Below are 23,896 nucleotides of genomic sequence, written 5' to 3'. Positions count from 1 at the left end.
CACCTGAGTAGCTGGGACTATAGGCACACACCACCACACCTGGCTAATTTTTGTATTTTTTAGTAGAGGTGGGGTTTTGCCACATTGACCAGGCTGGTCTCAAACTCCTGACTTCAAGTGATCTGCCTGCCTTGGCCTCCCAAAGTGTTGGGATTACAGGTGTGAGCCATGGCACCCAGCCATAGAGCCATTCTATAATCCGGCAATTTTAATCCTAGGAATTTATCCAAGAGAAATGAAAACATGTGCCACAAAAAGCTTTGTACAAGAATGCTAATTGCAGCTTAATTTATTATGGCCCCAAACTCAAAACAGTCCATGTGTCCAACATCAGGAGAAAGGATGAACAATTGCCTCATTCATACAATTGAATACAATTTTGCAATAATGAACTACCAATACATGCGACAGCATGGATGATTTTCAAAAACATGATGCTGAGTGAAAGAAGCCTGGCACAAAGGTGCATCTTATATGATTCCATTTACATAACATTCTAGAGCAGGCACAATTAACCTATAGTGATGAAAATTCAAATAGGTGAGGCAAGATTGGAAAGAAACACAGAACTTTCTGGGGTAATGGAAATACTCTGTATCTTGATGATGGTGTAAGTTATGTAAGGGTATACATTTATCAGAATTAAACAAACTGTAGACTTACAATCCTGCATTTCACCTATACAAAGTATACCTTAATATTTCCATTAAAAACAAGGTTTTAAAAAGTAAAGAGTGATGTCTTTGGAGATTAACTGTAAATTTGAAACTTGACTCTGCCAGCTATAGAAAGAGGGTGAGGATTAGAGCACCCAGCAAGGCATAAACCTTACCTATACGGATTTGTTTCCTGAAACCAAAAAAAGGGTGGGGCACATCTACAGAGATTGATAATTGTTTTTTGAACTAAATTAACACCATTTTAGAAAAGTCTGGAAATACTAGGGCTGCCACTGTCCTTCAGGCAAACTCCATTTCAAATAGGAAAAGAGCCCATGTTTACAACTCAGCAAATTTGGGTACAAGTTAAACAACACCCCCCAAAAAAAAGCATTTTATGCTTTATCCTACCACAGGCCTTTTTCTCCAAGACAAACAGTGTCAGGACTTACAGAATATGCCTGTATAAATATTTACTTAATCTTGAGAAAGAGGCCATGGAAATTTACCTGCATTGCAGAACAAAACCTGGTTTTATAGTTAATTCCAATGTTTATTTGCAAAGCAAAAGTTTAAGTTTTCATGGATACAATAAAGGACAATTTTACTAAGTTGATGTTTTTACTCCTGTAGAAGAGAAAGAGTAATTGAAAAGCCTCATCTTATGTAGGGAGACCCCCTGAAACTATTGCTACAGAATAAAAGATGAAATGCTCCTGATTATTATAAATACAAAATTGCATGCAGGATTGTGTAAAGACAATGCCAGGTTGGACTGCCAGAATGAGCCAACAGCGTGTGATGTGCTTCCCCCTGCAAAGAGCCTATGAATGGATGGCAGTCAGGGAGGTTTCACATCACCAAGATTCCTATCTCAGAAAAGCAGATGTTCATAGCTCTGGGAATGGAATGTGACCCTGGTGGAGAGCCTATAAACGGACGCATGGTGGGGGGGGGGGCGCCTGTCCATATGGATAAGATAGGGCTATAAACACCCTCATCTTGCCACAGCTCTTCTAGGCCTCTTTAGGGTGAAGGCATACTCCCTTCTGAGAATTTCTGGTTTAACTGGTTGTCTACCTTCACATCCTGTTTCTATGGATTGTTTGTAACCAGCTTTTGCTGCAACTGTTACTGCTGATTAATATCTTGCTAATCATAGGTTATGGAAAGACTGTGTTTCTGTTTTAAGGCTCTGTTAGAAATTACTGATGCACACACTATATTGTAAATTCTTATCTCTGTATACTGTATTTCTGCATACAGATGTTATGTTAAAGAATTATTTCATCCCCATGTGAACATCTCATCTCATAATCAAATGACCCTAAATCCCTCACTAACCTAACCCCACCATCACTAAACTTAATAATAAATGCTGGTATATCCAGTGCATTGGTGGCACCGTGGGACCAGAAGGCGGTGACCCCCCTGGACCCAGCTTTCACTATCTTGTGTGTGTCTATTATTTTTTGACCTGCCGATCCACCTGGGAACAAAGAAAGAGCCCCATTGCATTGTGGGCTGCTGGCCAGATCCTGCAATATCTGGCGCCCATCTTTTGGAAAATTAGCTTATGTGCATGTCACAGTTGACACCTTTTCCAATTTCATCTGGGCTACCTGTCAAACCGGAGAAGCCACTTCTCATGTTAAAAAACATATGTTTTCATGTTTTGCGGTTATGGGAATTCCTAGTGAGCTCAAAACAAACAATGGCCCAGCCTATTGCAGTAAAGCTTTTAAAAATTTTCTTGATCAGTGGCATATTAAACATATTACTGGTATTCCTTATAACCCACAAGGCCAAGCTATTGTAGAAAGAAGTAACCGAACTTTAAAATTACAATTACTTAAACAAAAAGAGGGGGATAAGGAGTTGTCTACCCCTCACATACAACTAAACTTGGCATTGCTCACGTTAAATGTTCTTAATATTCCTAAATCTAGTTCTGTTACTGCTGCCAAAAAACATTTCTTTGGTAACCATCCCATGGTAAACCAAGGAAGGGAAGTATGGTGGAAAGATGTTCAATCTAATATATGGTCAAAAGTGTCTATTTTAATGTGGGGAAGAGGCTACGCTTGTGTTTCCCCAGGTGAGCATCATTCTCCTGTCTAGATTACTGCTAGACACCTGAAATTGTGTCCTGAAGATGCATGCAACGAGACAGAGAAATTTGCTGAAAAAACGCCACAGCACGAAACAACTAACACATCCAATTGTCAAAAAGAAGAAAATGACCACGCTAACTCCTTTACAACAGACAATCCAGTCAGCCATCCTGAACAACTTGTCTACAGCAATCCAGGTCCGGCTCAACCTCTGCCTCCTCCTGATGACACTGCTCCTTCTACCCTCTGTCACTCCACAGACTGTTAAAAACTATACATATTGGGCCTATATTCCTTTTCCTCCTCTTATTCGAGCCATGATGTGGATGGACACTCCCATCGAGGTCTATGTTAATGATAGTATTTGGATGCCTGGTTCTGTAGATGATTGTTGTCCTGCCCAACCTTCAGAAGAAGGGACCCCTTTCAATATCACTTTAGGTTTTAGGTATCCACCTTTGTGCCTGGGACACACTAATGGATGTTTCTTATTAGATATTCAAACTAAGGAGGTCACATTACCAACTGGTTACTCTGTCCCTCCTTTAGGATACTTGGTATCAGGGCTCTCATTAAAACCTCTAAGATCAAAATAGGAATCGCTGATTATATTCACACATCCCAATATAAGCCTTTAGGACCTGCGTGTCCTTTCAACTTGTCTTCAAATGCTGACAAATTAATATGGAAGGATTGTGTTAGTTCAGAAGGAACTGTGTTATTTAATTCTTCTCATTACACCATTGTTGATTGGGTTCCCAAAGGTCACATTACTAATGATTGCTCTCAGGGTCACAGAGATTGTCAACATTTTCTCTATGATATTACTTATCAAAAAAGTAATGACAACCCTCCCTTATTATATCATAGATTTAACTCCTTTTTTCCTTTTAAGTGGAAAGGGGCAGGGATTGCCCCTCCAAAGCCAAGGCTCATTGCTCCCCACTTAGGACCTGAACATTCAGAATTATGGAGATTAACCATAGGTATGACTGGTATGAGAGTTTGGGCTGGAGAAAGTGTTATAAGTAAATCCACCTTGTCACCCTGAAAACTAAGACAATGGATTGATGTACACTACTATTTCCACACAGCCAAAAATATCACTATGGCAATCGTCAAAAGGTCAATTCAAAGATGGGACAGTAAAGATTATGAGGACTTATACCCCCCCTGTTGCTAATGTCCCCCCACCACCTCTCATACAACCTATTCCCCCCACCCCACATTCACAAAAAAGAGTACCATCCCAAAATATATACACTATCTATATGGAGTCCAACAAAACTATACTACTTAAAAGTTGTGTTAAACCACCATATATGTTATTAGTAGGAAAGATGCATATTAGTTCAAAAACCAACATAATTAACTGTGTTAATTGTTACTTGTATACTTGTATTGACTCATCCTTTAATCAATATCATAGTATTTTAATAGTCAGAGCCAGAGAAGGTATTTGGCTCCCTGTAGCCTTACATAGGCCTTGGGAATCTTCCGCTTCTATCCATGTTATTAATAATATTCTACAGAAAATTCTTAAAAGGAGTAAACGATTTATTTTTACATTAATTGCAGTAATAATGGGCTTGATTGCTGTTACGGCAACTGCTGCTACTGCTGGAGTTGCATTACATAAATCTATTTAAACTGCTCATTTTGTGGATAAATGGCAAAAAAATTCCCCTCGTATGTGGAATTCTCAGTCAGGTATTGATCAAAAATTGGCCAATCAAATTAATGATCTACGACAAACTATTATATGCATGGGAGATAGAATTATAAGTTTAGAACATAGATTACAAATGCAATGTGATTGGAATATTTCTGATTTTTTTATAACTCCGTTACAATATAATGAGTCTGTTCACAGTTGGGAATCAGTAAAACGCCATTTACAAGGAAGTGAAGATAATTTAAGTTTAGACATAAACAAGCTAAAAGAACAGATTTTTGACGCCTCTCAAGCACACTTAACTTCTTTACCCAGTGCTGAAGTTTTAGACAGTATCTCTGAGGGGTTATCTAATCTCAATCCCATTCAATGGGTAACATCTTTGGGAGGATCCACTATTGTTAATTTTGTTCTGTGTATAATTTGTGCTATTGGTTTATTGTTCATGTGTAAAATTGGAAAAAATATTCTTCAATCCAATCATGATCAGTGCCAAGCTATGATTGCTATGGTTCATTTAAATCAGAGAAAATGGGGAGATGTAGGGAGAGCACCTGAAACTATTGCTATGGAATAAAAGATGAAATGCTCCTGATTATTGTAAATACAAAATTGCATGCAGGATTGTGTAAAGACAATGCCAGGTTGGACTGCCAGAATGAGCCAACAGCACGTGATGTGCTTCCCCCTGCAGAGACCCTATGAATGGATGGCAGTCAGGGAGGTTTCACATCACCAAGATTCCTATCTCAGAAAAGCAGATGTTCATAGCTCTGGGAATGGAATGCGACACTGGTGGAGAGCCTATAAACGGATGCATGAGGGGCGCCTGTCCATATGGATAAGATAGGGCTATAAACACCCTCATCTTGCCACAGCTCTTCTAGGCCTCTTTAAGGTGAAGGCATACTCCCTTCTGAGAATTTCTGGTCTAACCGGTTGTCTACCTTCACATCCTGTTTCTATGGATTGTTTGTAACCAGCTTTTGCTGCAACTGTTACTGTTGATTAATATCTTGCTAATTATAGGTTATGGAAAGACTGTGTTTCTGTTTTAAGGCTCTGTTAGAAATTACTGATGCACACACTATATTGTAAATTCTTATCTCTGTATACTGTATTTCTGCATACAGATGTTATGTTAAAGAATTACTTCATCCCCATGTGACCATCTCATCTCATAATCAAATGACCCTAAATCCCTCACTAACCTACCCCCGCCCTCACTAAACTTAATAATAAATGCTGGTATATCCAGTGCATTGGTGGCACTGCGGGACCAGAAGGCGGTGACCCCCCTGGACACAGCTTTCACTATCTTGTGTGTGTCTATTATTTTTTGACCTGCCGATCTGCCTGGGAACAAAGAAAGAGCCCCATTGCATTGTGGGCTGCTGGCCAGATCCCGCAATAATCTTAATTTTTTTATTACATAAACATATGGATGTAAAGTGATAAATAAAGTAATGCATATATGAAGAAAGGAACTCTGTTATTATATACTTCACATTACAAAGAAGGGGAGAAGGGCCTGGGTTCTGGAGCTGGATGTCCTGTCCTCAAAGCCCAGCTCCACCACTATGTAGTGAGTGAATTTGGGCAAGTGTCTTAACTTGTATCTCATTTTTTCATCTATAAAATGGGGATGAAGTGGTATTTACTACAGGGTTGATGTGAGACTAGAAGTTATATAGGTCGAGTATAAGAACCCGGCCTGGCATTGAGTAACTCCACCAAAATTAACTATTAGTATTATTATTAAAAATAGAACCTCCATCTGCTAACAATAATCAACACAGAGTAATAAAAATTAAATAAAAGCAGACTGTATCCCACTATAACAGAACAGAAGCAAATTCTACAGGACACCTGGAAAGATATAAATGCTATACTTAAACACTAAGTTCTAGAAAATCTAGGACTGGTTCTTATCACTATATTCAGTGATGCAACTAAAAGGCTCAAATATTGTTGGAATAACAAAAAGGCCAAACAAAGAAGTCTTTATAGGACACTCCCATCCCAGTCACAGTTTCTATAGTTAATTGTTGATCTAAAAGCATAATCTCAGAGACTGTAGACTTCGTATTCTAAAGGACTGCTACATGAAATATTTCATTTCTTCTCATTACAGTCCTGTGAACAAAATGGAGCAAACCCTGCCATCACCATTTTCCAAATGAAAAAACTGAGTTTTCTGTGCATGATTTATCCACATCAATAAGCCCTCTCTTCTTCTCCTTTTGGGAACATATCAAACATGGCTTTGCTAAAGTCAGCTGCCACTCAACATGCTTCAAACGATCCTCTGTTATTTATTATCATGACTATTTTTATCTTTATAAAAGTAATGCATGATCATTGCAGAACATTTTGGATATATAGAAAAATGAAAACATGTCCCACTACCCAAAGAAAATAGCTAAACAGCTAGTGAATTTTTTTCAGTCTTTGTCTTTGCACATTTTTAAATAGTTATGGTAACACTTTTTATACAGTTACATAGCCTTGTATTAAAATTTAATGTTATACAAAAGTATTTTCAAGTTACTGCTTTTAAAAAATCTGGGCCCTAAAATGCAGTTAAAATTATTTGGGTAACTTCCCATGGACAGTAAAGTTTCATAACCCTTTCCCTTTGATCCCTAAATTCCCATCCAGATTTAACTCCCAAGGGAAAAATATGAATGTTCAATAATTGCTTCTTCATAGTAATGTTAGTAACTGATCATTAAAAAGTTGTTAATTGCAATTTCGTAATTGAATTTTATTTTCTACTATATTATTCCATTGGGTAATTCTATTAGAACCAAGAATTACTTGCCAGGAAACTTAGAAAAATAGATAGGGAAATAAAATCTTCTAGCTATTAATCTTACTCATAAGATTCAGATTGGTGGCTAAAATAAAGTAAATAAATACCACAGTGTAGGTTTACATGTGCCTATCAGTGTATATAATAAGAACTCCACGAATAATCTGTTAAGTTAAACTAATATGATTTTATTCTCTAACCCATTCTACAATAGTACTTTTATTGTCTAACAGAAAATGATTAAAGGACTAGATGAACAGTTGGGAAAAACATGAACTAGCTATATAAGAAGAGCTTATATGAGTTTTCCTCTTCCTACTTGGTTCTTATTAGTCATAATTTTAGTCTCATAAACACGAAATACATTGACATTTCAACAAAAGCAATGCTAAAGCCATGTGAGTGCTGTTACAGCACTTCCTTTTTTACAAATATATCTTTTACTTGTGCTTTATTTCAGCAAATATTTGATCATGTGATACTGGTCAGGAAGGATGCATGGCACAAAGTTAGCATCTATGTTGTCTTGCACTCTAAAAGGCTTGTAAGTCATTTCACTGGCCAAATGCCCAGAAGTTCTTTCACTTTCCTGAGAAATATAACCTCTGCTGCAGCTATGATGAAAATAACTTGGGAATGGACAACACAGACTTATTGGGTGAAAAATGGAACAAAATTTTAGACATCAAACTGATTGATCAAAGCTTCAGGCTTGTGTCTCATACAAAAGATTACAATGCTTCACTGCCTACAGATACCCCTGAAAAGGGTCCAGTTCACTAATTTCAATCAGGCAATTACATGTTCTAGGCATTCATCATGTACAGAGCTCCATGCAAAACTCACTCGCTTTCTCTTTCTCTCGCTAGATAGATAGATGATAGATAGATAGATAGATAGATAGATAGATAGATAGATAGATAGATGATAGATAGATACACACACGTGTGTGTGTGTGTGTGTGTGTGTGTGTGTCTGTGTGTGTGTGTGTATGAAGAGGAAGAGAGGAACTTACTGGTAGAAGGAGATTACATTTAAAGAACCACAGAGAAGGTGGCTGGCAAGACAGCCAAATAGGAGCAGCTCCAGTCTGCAGCTCCCAGTGAGATCAACACAGAAGGCAGGTGATTTCCGCATTTCCAGCTGAGGTACCTGGCTCATCTCATTGGGGCTGGTTAGACAGTGGGTGCAGCCCACAGAAGGTGAGCCAAAGCAGGGTGGGGTGTTGCCTCACCCAGGAAGTGCAAGGGGTCAGGGAACTCCCTCCCCTAGCCAAGGGAAACCATGAGGAATTGTGCCATGAGGGACGGAGCACTCTAGCCCAGATACTACACTTTTCCCATGGTCTTTGCAACCCAAAGACCAGGAGATTCCCTCACATGCCTACACCACTTGTGCCATAGCTTTCAAGCACAAAACTGGGTGGCCGTTTGGGCAGACACTGAGCTAGCTGCAGGAGGTTTTTTTCATACCCCAGTGGCACCTGAAATGCCAGTGAGACAGAACTGTTCACTTCCCTGGAAAGGGAAGTGAGGCCAGGGACCCAAGTGTTCTAGCTCAGCAGATCCCACCCCCACAGAGCCCAGCAAGCTAAGATCCACTGGCTTGAAATTCTCACTGCCAGCACAGCAGTCTGAAGTCGACCTGGAATGCTCGAGCTTGGTGGGGAGAGAGGCATCCACCATTACAGAGGCTTGAGTAGGTGGTTTTCTCCTCACAGTGTAAACAAAGCCACCGGGAAGTTCAAACTGGGCGGAGCCCACTGCAGCTGGGCAAAGCCACTGGAGTCAGACTGCCTCTCTAGATTCCTCCTCTCTGGGTGGGACATCTCTGAAAGAAAGGCAACAGCCCCAGCCAGGGGCTTATACATAAAATTCCCATCTCCCTGGGACACAGCACTTGGGGGAAGGGGCGGCTGTGGGCTCAGCTTCAGCAGACTTAAACATTCCTGCCTGCCAGCTCTGAAGAGAGCAGCAGATCTCTCAGCACAGCACTCAAGCTCTGCTAAAGAACAGACTGCCTTCTCAAGTGGGTCCCTAACCCCCGTGCCTCCTGACTGGGAGACACCTCTCAGCAGGGGCAACAGACAAATCATACAGGAGAGCTCTGGCTGGCATCTGGTGGGTGCCCCTCTGGGATGAAGCTTCCAGAGGAAGGAACAGGCAGCAATCTTTGCTGTTCTGCAGCCTCTGCTGGTGATACCCAGGCAAATAGGGTCTAGAGTGGACCTCCAGCAAATTCCAGCAAAGCCGCAGCAGAGGAGCCCCACTGTTAGAAGGAAAACTAACAAACAGAAAGGAATAGCATCAACAACAACAAAAAGGATGTTCACACAAAAACCCCATTCAAAGGTCACCAGCATCAAAGACCAAAAGTCAATAAATCCATGAAGATGAGAAAAAAACAGCACAAAAAGGCTGAAAATTCCAAAAACCAGAATGCATCTTCTCCTCCAAAGGATCACAACTCCTCACCAGCAAGGGAACAAAACTGGATGGAAAATGAGTTTGACAAATTGACAGAAGTAGGCTTCAGAAGATGGGTAATAACAAACTCCTCTGAGCTAAAGGAGCATGTCCTAACCCAATGCAAGGAAGCTAAGAATCTTGAAAAAAGGTAAAGGAATTGCTAACTAGAATAATCAGTTTAGAGAAGAATATAAATGGCTTGATGGAGCTGAAAAACACAGCACGAGAACTTCGTGAAGCATACACAAGTATCAATAGCCAAATCCATCAAGTGGAAGAAAGGATATCAGAGATTGAAGATCAATTTAATGAAATAAAGCATGAAGACAAGATTAGAGAAGAAAGAATGAAAAGGAATGAACAAAGCCTTCAAGAAATATGGCACTATGTGAAAAGACCAAACCTACATTTTATTGGTGTACCTGAAATTGATGAGGAGAATGGAACCTAGTTGGAAAACACTCTGCAGGATATTATCCAGGAGAATATCCCCAACCTAGCAAGACAGACCAACATTCAAATTCAGGAAATACAGAGAACACCTGTTGCTCAAGAAGAGCAACCCCAAGAAACATAATCGTCAGATTCACCAAGGTTGAAATGAAGGAAAAAATGTTAAGGGCAGCCAGAGAGAAAGGTCAGGTTACCCACAAAGGGAAGCCCATCAGACTAACAGCAGATCTCTCTGAAGAAACCCTACAAGCCAAAAGAGAGTGGGGGCCAATATTCAACATTCTTAAAGAAAAGAATTTTGAACCCAGAATTTCATATCCAGCCAAACTAAGTTTTATAAGCAAAGGAGAAATAAAATCCTTTACAGACAAGCAAATGCTGAGAGATTTTGTCACCACCAGGCCTGCCCTAAAAGAGCTCCTGAAGGAAGCACTAAATATGGAAAGGAAAATCCAGTACCAGCCACTGCAAAAACATACCAATTTGTAAAGATCATCAACACCATGAAGAAACTGCATCAACTAACAGGCAAAATAACCAGCTAGCATCATAATGATAGGATCAAATTCACACATAACAATATTAACCTTAAATGTAAATGGGCTAAATGCCCCAATTAAAAGACACAGACTGGCAAACTGGATAAAGAATCAAGAACTATTTGTGTGCTGTATTCGGGATACCCATCTCATGTGCAAAGACACACATAGGCTCAAAAATAAAGGGATGGAGGAATATTTATCAAGCAAATGGAAAGCAAAAAAACAAAAACAAAAAAACCAGGGGCTGCAATCCTAGTCTCTGATAAAACAGACTGTAAACCAACAAAGATCAAAAGAGACAAAGAAGCCCATTACATAATGGTAATGGGACCAACACAACAAGAAGAGCTAACTATCCTAAATATATATACACCCAATACAGGAGCACCCAGATTCATAAAGCAAGTTCTTAGAGACCTACAAAGAGACAATAATAGTGGGAGACTCTAACACCCCACTGACACCCCACTGTCAATATTAGACAGATCAACAAGACAGAAAATTAACAAGGATATTCAGGACTTGAACTCAGCTCCGAACCAAGCAGACCTAATAGACATCTACAGAACTCTCCACCCCAAATCAACGGAATACACATCCTTCTCAGCACCACATCGCACTTATTCTAAAATTGACAACATAATTGGAAGTAAAAACACTCCTCAGCAAATGCAAAAGAACGGAAATCATAACAAACAGTCTCTCAGACCACAGTGCAATCAAATTAGAACTCAGGATTGGCCCGGCATGGTGGGTCACACCTGTAATCCCAGCATTTTGGGAGGCCGAGGCAGGAGGATCACAAGATCAGGAGTTCAAGACCAGCCTGGCCAATAAAGTGAAACCCCATCTGTACTAAAAATACAAAAAATGTGCCAGGTGTGGTGGTGGGCACCTGTAATCCCAGCTACTCGGGAGCCTGAGGCAGGAGAACTGCTTGAACCTGGGAGGTGAAAGTTGCAGTGAGCCGAGATAGTGCCATTACACTCCAGCCCGGGTGACAGTGCGAGACTCTGTCTCAAAAACAAAAAAGATCTAAGGTTTACAAAACTCACTCAAAACTGCACAACTACATGGAAACTGAACAACCTGCTCCTGAATGACCACTGGGTAAATAACGAAATTAAGGCAGAAATAAAAAAGTTCTTTGAAACCAATGAGAACAAAGACACAATGTACCAGTATCTCTGGGACACAGCTAAAGCAGTGTTTAGAGGGAAATTTATAGCACAAAATGCCCATAGGAGAAAGTGAGAAAGATCTAAAATTGACACCATAAAATCACAATTAAAAGAACTAGTGAAGCAAAAGCAAACAAATTCAAAAGCTAGCAGAAGACAAGAAATAACCAAGATCAGGGTAGAACTGAAGGAGATAGAGACATGAAAACCCTTCAAAAAAATCAGTGAATCCAGGAGTTTTTTTTTTTTTTTTTTTTAAGATTAACAAAATAGACTGCTAGCAAGACTAATAAAGAAGAAAAGAGAGAAGACTCAAATAGACTCAATAAAAAATGATAAAGGGATATAACCACTGACCCCGAAGAAATACAAACTACCATCAGAGAATACTATAAACACCTCTACGCAAATAAACTAGAAAATCTAGAAGAAATGGATAAATTCCTGGACACATACACCCTCCCAATACTAAACCAGGAAGAAGTTGAATCCCTGAATAGACAAATAACAAGTTCTGAAATTGAGGCAGTAATTAAATAGCCTACCAACCAAAATCAGCCCAGGACCAGATGGATTCACAGCTGAATTCTACCAGAGGTACCAGAGGTACAAAGAAAAAAAGAAAAAGAGGAACTCATTTTATGAGGCCAGCATCATCCTGCTACCAAAACCTGGCAGAGACACAACAAAAAAAGAAAATTTCAGGCCAATATCCCTGATGAACATTGACATGAAAATCCTCAATAAAATACTGGCAAACTGAATCCAGCAGCACATCAAAAAGCTTATCCACCACGATCAAGTCAGCTTCATCCCTGGGATGCAATGCTGGTTCAACATAACGCAAATCAATAAATGTAATCCATCACATAAACAGAACCAGTGACAAAAAACACATGATTATCTCAATAGTTGCAGAAAAGGCCTTCGATAAAATTCAACATCCTTTCATGCTAAAAACTCTCAATAAACTAGGTATTGATGGAATGTATCTCAAAATGATAAGCGCTATTTATGACAAACCCACAGCCAATATCATACTGAATGGGCAAAAGCTGGAAGCCCTCTGAAAACCAGCACAAGATAAGGATGCCCTCTCTCACCACTCCTATTCAACACAGTATTGGAAGCTCTGGCCAGGGCAATCAGGCATAAGAAATAAAGGGTATTCAAATAGGAGGAGAGGAAGTCAAATGGTCTCTGTTTGCCGATGACATGATTGTATATTTAGAAAACCCCATCGTCTTAGCCAAAGCTGAAAAGCAACTTCAGCAAAGTCTCAGGATACAAAATCAATGTGCTAAAATCACAAGCATTTCTATACACCAATAATAGACAAACAGAGCCAAATCATGAGTGAATTCCCATTCGCAATTGGTAAAAAGAGAATAAAATACCTAGGCATACAATTAACAAAGGATGTGAAGGATCTCTTCAAGGAGAACTACAAACCACTGCTCAAGGAAATAAAGGAAGATACAAACAAATGGAAAAACATCCCATGCTCATGGATAGGAAGAATCAATATTGTGAAAATGGCCATACTGCCCAAAGTAATTTACAGATTCAATGCTATTCCCATCAAGTTACCATTGACTTTCTTCAAAGAATTAGGAAAAACTACCACTTTAAATTTCATTTGGGACCAAAAAAGAGCCCATATAGCCAAGACAATCCTAAGCAAAAAGATCAAAGCTACAGGCATCACGCTACCTGACTTCAAAATATACTACAAGGCTACAGTAACCAAAACAGCACAGTACTGGTACCAAAACAGATATATAGACCAATGGAACAGAACAGAGGTCTCAGAAATAACACCACACATTTACAACCATCTGATCTTTGACAAACCTGACAAAAACAAGCAATGGGGAAAGGATTCTCTATTTAATAAATGGGGTTGGGAAAATTGGCTAGCCATATGCAGAAAACTGAAACTGGACCCTTTCCTTACACCTTATACAAAAATTAACTCAAGATGGATTAAAGACTTAAATGTAAGACCTAAAATCATAAAAAACCTAGAAGAAAACCTACACCATACCATTCAGGACATAGGCATGGGTAAAGACTTCATGACTAAAACACCAAAAAGCAATGGCAACAAAAGCCAAAATTGACAAATGGGATCTAATTAAACTAAAGAGCTTCTGCACAGCAAAAGAAACTATCATCAAAGTGATGAACAGACAACCTACAGAACGGGAGAAAATGTTTGCAATCTATCCATCTGACAAAGGGCTAATATCCAGAATCTACAAGGAACTTAAACAAATTTACAAGAAAAAAAAACAACTCCATCAAAAAGTGGGCAGAGGATATGAACAGACACTTCTCAAAAGAAGACATTTATGCAACCAACAAACATATGAAAAAAAGCTCATCATCACTGGTTATTAGAGAAATGCAAATCAAAACCACAATGAGATATCATCTCACACCAGTTAGAATGGCGATCATTAAAAAGTCAGGAAACAACAGATGCTGGAGAGGATGTGGAGAAATAGGAACGCTTTTACACTGTTGGTAGGAGTATAAATTAGTTCAATCATTGTGGAAGACAGTGTGGCAATTCCTCAAGGACCTAGAACCAGAAATACCATTTGACCCAGCAATCCCATTACTGGGTATATACCCAAAGGATTATAAATCATTCTACTATAAAGACACATGCACACGTATGTTTATTGCAGCACTATTCACAATAGCAAAGACTTCAAACTAAATGCCCATCAGTGATAGACTGGATAAAGAAAATGTGCCACATATACACCATGGAATACTATGCGGCCATAAAAAAGGATGAGTTCATGTCATTTGCAGGGATATGGATGAAAGTGGAAACCATCATTCTCAGCAAACTAACACAGAAACAGAAAACCAAACACTGCATGTTCTCACTCATAAGTGGGAGTTGAACAATGAGAACACAGGGACACAGGGAGGGGAACATCACACACCGGGGCCTGTTGTGGGGTAGGGGTCTAGGGGAGGGATAGCATTAGGAGAAATACCTAATGTAAATGACAAGTTGATGGGTGCAGCAAGCCACCACGGCATGTTTATACCTATGTAACAAACCTACACGTTCTGCACATAAAGTATAATAATAATAATAAAAAGAACCAGAGAAATACACATAGAACCTAAACAAGACCAAGTTCAAAATTCCAAAACTAGTCACAGCTAAACTAAGAGACCAAATCAGTTAGCAGACCCTTCAGGGGCCAGTAAAATAACTGGTGTTTCCACCATTTCTTTTTAGATTAAGGAAATTTAGAAGCTATTCTTCCTAACTAATGAAGCCACTGCTATCGCATAAAGATGACAGTGCCCCTCTCCTGCTCCTGAAGAACCTAATGAAGAGTTCAAAAGCAAACTGAGCAGAACTTTGTACCAGAGTATGGAGCAATGCTGTGCTCACAAGAGTCTATGCAGGTTGGTGGATTCTGTCTCTCAGCTGGAGGCTCTTTAAGAGAAATGGTCCTCTCTCCATTTATGACCAAGTTCTCCTCCACTTTTCCACACATGTATGTATACACATGTGTGCACACACACACAGCCCTTATACCTTACACAGGAGAAAGAGGTAACTTGACCTAGGTTAACTAATAAGGTACTATTCCACTAAAAGTGCAATTACAGAGTAAAAAGTCAAATCCAATAAATTTTAAAAGACTGGACAACAAAAGCTACGCATAGCAAATTATCTATAGATGAAAAGCCCAGAGGCTTGCGAGCTTACCAAGAATAATCCTGCTTGGGGAAAGGTCCAGGACTCCAGAAGGTGTTGTAACTAAATGAGACCAACTCTCCAGGAAATCTGGTGGCAATGTGGTGAGTCTGTTGCTTGATAAATCCAAGTAGGCAAGGTTCTTCAGATACCTGAGCGCCTCATTTGGCACACTGGTTAGTTTGTTATTGTGCAAGTCCAGGGTCCTCAAAAGGGGCATGTCCAGCAGAGACGCCCAAGGGAAAGCAGCCAGAGAATTCCCATCCAAGCGCAACTCATGCAGTTGCTTCAGGTTGTAAAAGCTGCTGACGTCAATGCTGGCCACAGAATTGTAAGTCACCCAGAGATACTGGAGCTCCACCAGGTAATAGAAGGCCTCCGCGGAGATTCTGCGGATGACAGTCTTCTCTATGCGAAGCTTCACAGTGTCCACGGGGAGGTTCGTAGGCAGCTCGTTCATATCCATGTCATTACATAGCACCAACCTAGTGTCACAACATGAGCAATGTGAGGAAACTCACTTTCCAATACCCATTTGAAAAAAATACTTCTCATTTGAAAAATGTATCAATTTTCAGCCGGGCAGTGGCTCACGCCTGTAATCGCAGCACTTTGGGAGGCCAAGGAGGGCCCTGGTTCAAATCTAACCAAGGTCTAAGGTCGGCCACCTCCTCTGTGGCCATGGAACACCACTTCACCAGTGTCTCAACCTCATTTTCCCATATGGCACTGTTATGGATGATTAATTACAATGGATGTAAAACTCTACAACTTCCTGGCACAAAATATGTACTCAGTAGGTATTTGCTGCTACTGTCAACAACCTCCGTTTTACATGGAAAGTAACTGAGGCCCACCAACATTCAGTAACTTCCCAAGGTCACCCAGCTAGTGGGTTTCACAGCCACCTTTCAAAACCACTTCTGTCCAACTTAAAGTGCACCTCTTTAGGAAATGGTCCATTTTAAAAGAACCCCCTGTTAAAATAATAAATCAATCCTTGTTCAGAGAACAATTTATTTAGGTGAAAAAAAAAGTGTTCACAGTACATGTTTAAAGTTGAGCTCTGTTTTAATAACATTACTTGCACATTGCTTTCTGCCTGAGGAATAAACCAGAAACTAGGAGTTGACCTTGAGCAAGTCACATTTTGATCTTGTTTGTTGGCACATATAAAACAGGCATAGAAAAACAACACTGTCCCAGCTGGGCAATGTGGCTCATGGCTGTAATCCCAGCACTTTGGGAGGTCAAGGTGGGCAGATCACCTGAGGTCAGAAGTTTGAGACCAACCTGGTCAACATGGTGAAACCCCGACTCCACTAAAAATACAAAAATTAGCCAGGTGTGGTGGTAGGTGCCTGTAATCCCAGCTACTCAGGAGGTGGAGGTGGGAGAATCGCTTGAACCTGGGAAGCAGAGGTTGCAGTCAGCCAAGATCATGCCATTGCACTCCAGCCTGGGTGACAGAGTGAGACTCCATCTCAAAATAGAAAAAAAAGAAAGAAAGAAAGAAAGAAAAACAACACTGTTCCATGTGTAAATTTAAAGTATGAGGAATCTGAGAATTTAGATTCATTTTAGCCTGGAAAAAGACTTATCTCCTATGAGATACTCATCTGAATTACGAAAAATAAACAATAAGAAGTTTTGCAAAGTATCATCTAAATTATAGCACACTATAAATTTAGTAAATAATTACAATAAAATAACCCTTTAGTGAAACACATGACATTAAATCAGTGGATTTGAAAAACCAGCTCATAATGTATACACACGTAAGCAGCATAAAGCTGCAATGTAGTGGTAGTGTTATGTCCTTTCTATAACTTCAGGAGAAGACCTCATGGAATCTTTGAAATCCTGTAGGGGTATCTCTTACTTTTCATCTCTATTTTGTATCACAGATTTCAGAACTACTTTATACCAGAATGGTAGCAGTTTCTACTCATTAAGAAAGTATTGGCTGGGTGTGGTGGCTCACGCCTATAATACCAGCACTTTGGGAGGCCAAGGTGGATGGATTACCTGAGGTCAGGAGTTCGAGACCACCCTGGCCAACATGGTGAAACCCCGTCTCTACTAAAAATACAAAAACTAGCCGGGCATGGTGGCACACGCCTGTAATCCCAGCTCCTTGGGAGGCTGAGGCAGGAGAATTGCTTGAGCCCAGGAGATGGAGGTTGCAGTGAGCCGAGATTGTGCCACTGCACTCCAGCCTGGCTGACAAAGCGAGACTCTGTCTCAAAAAAATAAATAAATAAAATAAGTATCTCAGCATGCTATCACAGAAGAAAGCCTAGTTTGTACGCTAAAAGATCTAGCATCTTTATGAACTTAGTTACTATATCAGCACAATTATATGATCCAGGACAAGTCATTTGGTCTCCATACAGTTTAGTTTCTTCACTTATAAACTGACAAGGGGTTGAACTAGATTATTTCTTGCTAGGCCGAATATTCTATAATTTTTATAAAATCCATCAATAATGGGGTCACCACAAAGAAGGAAACATTTCTGTGATAGTTTCTCAAAAGTACCCTGGCCTGATCCTTCACTGCTGCACGTCCCTGGACAAGTAGGCCTTTAACTTGCTACATTCTCTTCATTGTCTTTAACCACCCAGTGAATATCTCAAAAAATACCAAGAATTGGTTAACTAAAGTTTATACAATAACAAGATAAGCTTTTCACAAATACGTCTTAGTTATTATTATTTATTTGTTTAAAGTTATAAGACATAAATTGGGCAACTCTTTTAACAAATTATTTTATCTGAGACACCGTTTACTTCAACCAAGTCACAAATAACCTGATTTTCTTATTAAATACCCTCTCAAAAAAAAATTCAAATTCCACTGTGTTTAGCTAGCAAGAGTTCTGTTTTGCATTTAACATATCTAAAAGGCCTCGTGCACATTACAAGTAAATAACTCTTCTCACTACGCAAGTAGATGCTAAAGCAACCTAGAGATTGAATAACTTCTGTGAGATCCTACAGTGTCTGCAACAGACAGTATCTTTTTCAATCTTCTTTATTTTGTAAATTCCATCAGCTTAAAATGAAAAATCTCAACTATTAACCTCTCTAACTTCACTCTTGAGATCTTTCTTTCTGCCATTCAATTGGCATGAATAATTCTCAAAGGAAGTGGAGAGCCATGAAAGCAAAGGATCTGAGCATGTCACAGAGCTCCTGTTCAGCCTGCCCTCTTAGCCTTTCTATAATCAAGGGCTGAGCTGGCCACGCACTTTTAAATGGTTTGATCTCAAGCAACAATTTGCGAACATGAGCATAATAAAAATTTTGGAACACAGAATGTGTTTAGAAATTTCCAATAACTTGAGAGACCTCTGAGAGTTAAACTACTCAAAATTAAAACAGTGAAGGAGTAGGTGACCAGTATTAACACAATTAAGTTAAAGCTTATGGACACTAAACATTCTCTTCTGCGATTTCTGATCCCCAAACATTTGCTTTCAAAAGTAGGCTTTCTTGTTTGGGTCCTTTTTGTCAAAATAATGAGAACACTTAGTAACAAGCAGAGGAGCATACCTTGATCCTGAGCCGTCATTTCTGCCGTGATAATCACAGGTGCACTGTGAAGGACATGAACAGCCCACTCCTTCCAAAAAGCTAAGGACAATGCACAGACATGCAAAGAGATGCATTGCTCCTTTTAGAGGTTATTTAAACAAAAGGTAAAAACCGAATCCTAAGCATTCAGAAACTGGTATGCCTGGAATACAAACAGCCATTTAGTAACAGCAGATTACACGGGATTAGCTGAGATCTGTAGTTACTTAACCTTCAAGTGTATCTTGCAGGAGATCAATTGATCCAGCCTTTGAATACAGTTTCAGCAAAGTAACACATTCTAAGGAAAATGAAAATCAAACACATGACAAGCAATTTCAATAGTTACCCATATCTAGATTTGCAAGAAAATGCCTATTAAATCCCTTTCCTCTGGATGTACTTGCCACTACACCTTAAAAATATACTTAATGTTAAAAATAATTCAGTCTTGGCAGATGCAAGAAAATTCTGTAGATTATTTACATGTTACAACATTATAAAATGTTTTGTGTTTGGTTTTTGCCAGCATGCATTACTAATTCAGTTTTACAAAATTTAGTTTTAAAAATAGAAGCACATGACATAAAAATGATTTAGAAAAGAGTTATCGATGTTGCCACATACTGGCTATCTCTAAAAGTAAAGTAAAACAAGTCAGTTACATAGATTTTATAGGGAAAACGCTTCAACCCACTACTGATGTGGCAGGACTAAGTTCTCCAATGAGAACGTGTTCTGAGACTCTTCCAGGTCATCTCAGTGTGTGGAAGGTTTATCCCAGCACGTTTATTTTTAATGCAGGCAACTATCTCTGTTCAATAGTTTCCCAAGTTATCAGCATCAAAGCCATATTTGAAGATCAACTCTAATTCTTTCAGCTGTACTAGACTCTGTCAGAAAATAAAAATTAACTGTAATTAAATTTAAAACTATCTCCACACTCATAAAGTGGAGAATCCACAGGGACAATCAAGGATTTAAGTAATAAATATATGTCATTTAACCTTCTTAGTGGCTGCTTCTAACCATCCTTTCTAACTAAAAACTTTTTTAAAAGAAAATTAATTCTATAAAAATAAGCATATTACAGAAAATGTTATTTAAAACTAATAGAATGTATATAAAAACCATAGAGTCTGAAAAACTGTGCTCAATTAAAATAAAATACTGCAGGTTTTCAGATTCTGCACAACTCGTTCGTTCATCAAATATTTACTGAGTACTTATTCTCTGCTGGGCACTGAGGGGTACAAAGATGAATAAGACAGTTATTACACATAAGGAACTCACACGATAAAGGGAGGAACAGACTACTAAAGAAGCACGAGAAAAGAGCATCAAACCCAGCCTGTTAGTCAAGCAAGACTTCCTAGGGTGGGTGGTGCCTGGCTGCCTTTTACAGGGTGCATGACGACGTATTATGGGAAAATCCAGAAAGTCGCATTGCAAGCAAAGGGAATAGTGGGAACAAAGGGAGGGAAGTGAGAAACAGTGTATTGGCCTCAGAGGATTTCAAGCACTTCTTGTTGCTCAGGCATAAGATTTTGAAGCAGGAAGTTAAAAAAGATAAAGCTGGAGAGATAAGTGGGGGTGAAGTTATCAAGGAAACCCTTAGATTCCCTATGGAGAGCTTACTCTCAGCCTATAGGCAATGGGAGCAATAAAAGTTAGGCTTGGGAGTGGCATATAAGCTTATCCTTTTAGGAAGAATTCTCTGGCAGCTGTGTGGAGAAAAGGTTTAGACAGAGCAAGCAAGAAGAAAGGAGGAGGCTTCTAGATAGAGCAAGCAAGAAGAAAGGAGGAGGCTTCAGGTGGATGGTCTGTGGTTATAGTCCAGGTGAGCAGCCATTCGGCTACAGCCTTGACTGCTGTGCTGGTAATAGTTAGGATAATGCAGCTTCAGGAAACATCCAGGAGAGAGAAATGATTGATTAGATGTAAGGATGAAGAAGGGATTTAAAAACAACCCTAAGGTTTCCCAGTGCTGGAGATGCAGTGAGAGGTGGTGGCCTCGAGTTTTTGAGCACAAGATGAAAAAGAAATAGGATGAGTAAAGCTCTGATCGCCAAGTGACCAAGAGTTTTTGAATCATTAATTTCATGGATGTTATGACTTACATGGAAGCAAGATGTGCCAAATTGAGCATAGAAATGCTGTTTAAAGATAAAAACATCAGAAATTAGCAAACTAAGAGGTCAGAGGGAACTATGTAACCAAAGCCAGGTCTTCCTAGTTTTATCATATAAGCAAATTAAAAAATAAATAATATAGCATTGAAATATAATTACTGTACACTGTTGAGGTCCTTTATATTTGAGGCAAAGTTGCTTCTTGCTTATTGCTGGAAATGAGTTCATGGCCTTGCAAACTGGAACTCTGAGTCCATTTTTCTAGACATTATTACAGAAGTTGTCCTGGACTTCTAATGGCTCTGGGACTTTGGGAGCAGATTTCACTATGCTTTCCCTGTAAAAAGGCTCGGCTACGATAGACAGGATGAGCAAAGAGCTAGTGAAACAAAGCATTCAGAACTCTCTGGGAACACTAGACATTTTAATTTGGCCACGAAGAAAGACAAAAAGCTGAAAAGTCCCTTTTGAAGTATGTTAAAGAGGGCCTTGAAAATCCAGCTGAGGGGTTTATACTTACTTGGTGGGTGAGTGAAGGTTTTTAGCCAAAGAATTTGGGCATTGGAACTTTATTTTTAAAAGATTAGCTATGAAATTGTATTGATTGCGGTTGTATTGTATGAATTGATTGCAGTGGGAAAGTCAGAGAGTTAGGAGATAAGGTAGATTACTATAACAGTTTACCTTTCCATATACGTAGAGGACTATACACATAAAACTAATACCTGTATTTTGCTTAATATGTAGCCAAAGGTGCTAAAGAGACAATTTACAGGAAGAAAAAATAGAGATTAAAAAATACAATATGCAAAGATACACAGCCTCACTAGCAGTTAAAGAAATGTGAAATAAAATGACTTTAAGTTAGAGTATATAACTCATAATTTAAATATATACAGCACTATTAGCAGGAATATGCAGTGAAAAGCTCACTTAGACACTGCCAGTCTCAGTGTAAACTAATTCAATCTTTCCAGAAAGGAAGCTAGCAAAAATAATAGTGTTTTTGTATTTGTATCCCGTATTTCTAGTCTGAAAAGAAACACTCACTGTAGTCCCAGCTACTCGGAGTGGCTGAGGCAGGAGAATGGCGTGAACCCGGGAGGCGGAGCTTGCAGTGAGCCGAGATCGCGCCACTGCACTCCAGCCTGGGTGACAGAGCGAGACTCCGTCTCAAAAAAAAAAAAAAAAAAAAAAAAAAAGAAACACTCAAACAGAATAACTTCTCCCAAAGAAAAAATATGTTTGCACTGAAATATTTTCAGTGGTATATCCATGAAACTAAAAACTGGAAAGCAATTTAAATGTCTACTATTTAAACAATGGTATTTTGTACTATGCTTAACAGTCATTTAGAATGACAAATATGTGAGTCTACAAATTCATTTGACATTGAAAAAATATTTATTGAGTGCCTACTACATGCCAGACAGAATTGGGTATATGTGCTAAGGATACATCAAAGAACAAACATATAAAAATCTCCACTCTGATTGAAGTTAACTCTGTTGGCATATATATGGAATATATATGCAGAAAAATGGTAATCAAAATTGCAGAAAACATCAAAATATGCACAGGGGTTATAATGCTATATAATATATATGCATTGACTTAACATTTTATTTAGAAACAATCATGTTTAATGTTCATTTGATTATTTTTGTTTAATAACTTAATTGATTTAAATGTTAAAATGTTGAAATGCAAAAAATGCTTTCTATTCTAACTGGGAACATCCAACAACTCATTTCAGTAATTATCTAGAATTATTCATTATTATTGTTTTTATTCATTTATTCTAACATTAAATTAGTGACTGCTTCTATTCTAATAGAGGAGCCAGGCAAGTTAAAGGTCATCAGTACAGTGTAATGCATGCTATAATAGGGAGAAAGAAAGGGGACCTTAACCTCCGATGCCTAATTCATCAAAGGAGATGAGCAATAAGTTGACATATCAGGACACAGAGAGGCATGCACTACAGCAGCCAGAATGCACAAACAGAAGCATGAGCTGCGCTTGAGGAGCTTACAGTCTCATAGGACAATGATCCATGTCTGCACTTGATCTAAATGGGGTCATATTGAAAAGAAAAGCATTGTCAAAATACTAAAGTGTTTTGATAGTGTGTCCTTTTCTCTTATTTCAGATTCTTCCAGAAGTCAATGGGTTTTGAGATACATCCATGGGTAAAATACTTGTCACAGGCATTGTTTGGTGAGTCTGACATTTGAACATGGCAAGCATTGCCCTCCGAAACCTACAATAAAAAAGGAAAATCTGGCATTAACCCATAATGATTTGGAACTTCTAAAGCATTTTCAAATATGGCTAAGATGCCACTACTGCCAATTTACATCTCTAGATAAATTTCTGCCTCCAACTTTAACATGTCCTGTTGAGAACCTTTATAAATATATAAGGTATATGGTACCGTTAAAGGCCAGTTTTGCACTGTTGATTCTATAGATTGAAGATATCTAATAAAAGTAAATAATTATATGTATTTAAAAGGACGCTACTAATGTCAAGTGCCATGA

At 38.9% G+C, this 23,896-nt stretch overlaps 2 protein-coding genes across 4 annotated transcripts in view; both read right to left on the bottom strand.

Annotated features, from left to right (window-relative positions):
* Positions 1-19,322, bottom strand: part of LRIT3 (leucine rich repeat, Ig-like and transmembrane domains 3) — a 31,352-nt gene extending 12,030 nt beyond the window's left edge. Inside the window, exons 1-2 of one of the 2 annotated variants that reach the window (XM_032145436.2) lie at positions 19,201-19,322; positions 15,656-16,128 (exon numbers count right to left, since the gene is read on the bottom strand). In XM_032145436.2, coding sequence (XP_032001327.1) covers positions 15,656-16,128; positions 19,201-19,316 — 589 coding nt within the window. In that variant the 5' untranslated portion in view covers positions 19,317-19,322. Of the gene's footprint in view, positions 1-15,655; positions 16,129-16,936; positions 17,066-19,200 lie in introns of those variants that run through there. The other variant, XM_058436636.1, reaches the window with a different exon arrangement.
* A 3,416-nt stretch (positions 19,323-22,738) lies between these two features.
* The window catches only part of RRH (retinal pigment epithelium-derived rhodopsin homolog), a 29,099-nt gene continuing 27,941 nt past the window's right edge, over positions 22,739-23,896 (bottom strand). The window contains exon 7 of one of the 2 annotated variants that reach the window (XM_032145344.2): positions 22,739-23,616. In XM_032145344.2, coding sequence (XP_032001235.1) covers positions 23,502-23,616 — 115 coding nt within the window. In that variant the 3' untranslated portion in view covers positions 22,739-23,501. The remainder of the gene's footprint in view (positions 23,617-23,896) is intronic. The other variant, XM_058436637.1, reaches the window with a different exon arrangement.

This window comes from Hylobates moloch, unplaced genomic scaffold (genome assembly GCF_009828535.3).
Source record: "Hylobates moloch isolate HMO894 unplaced genomic scaffold, HMol_V3 SCAFFOLD_3, whole genome shotgun sequence".
NCBI classification, from domain to species: Eukaryota; Metazoa; Chordata; class Mammalia; order Primates; family Hylobatidae; genus Hylobates; species Hylobates moloch.
This window is presented reverse-complemented; position numbering and strand designations above follow the sequence as displayed.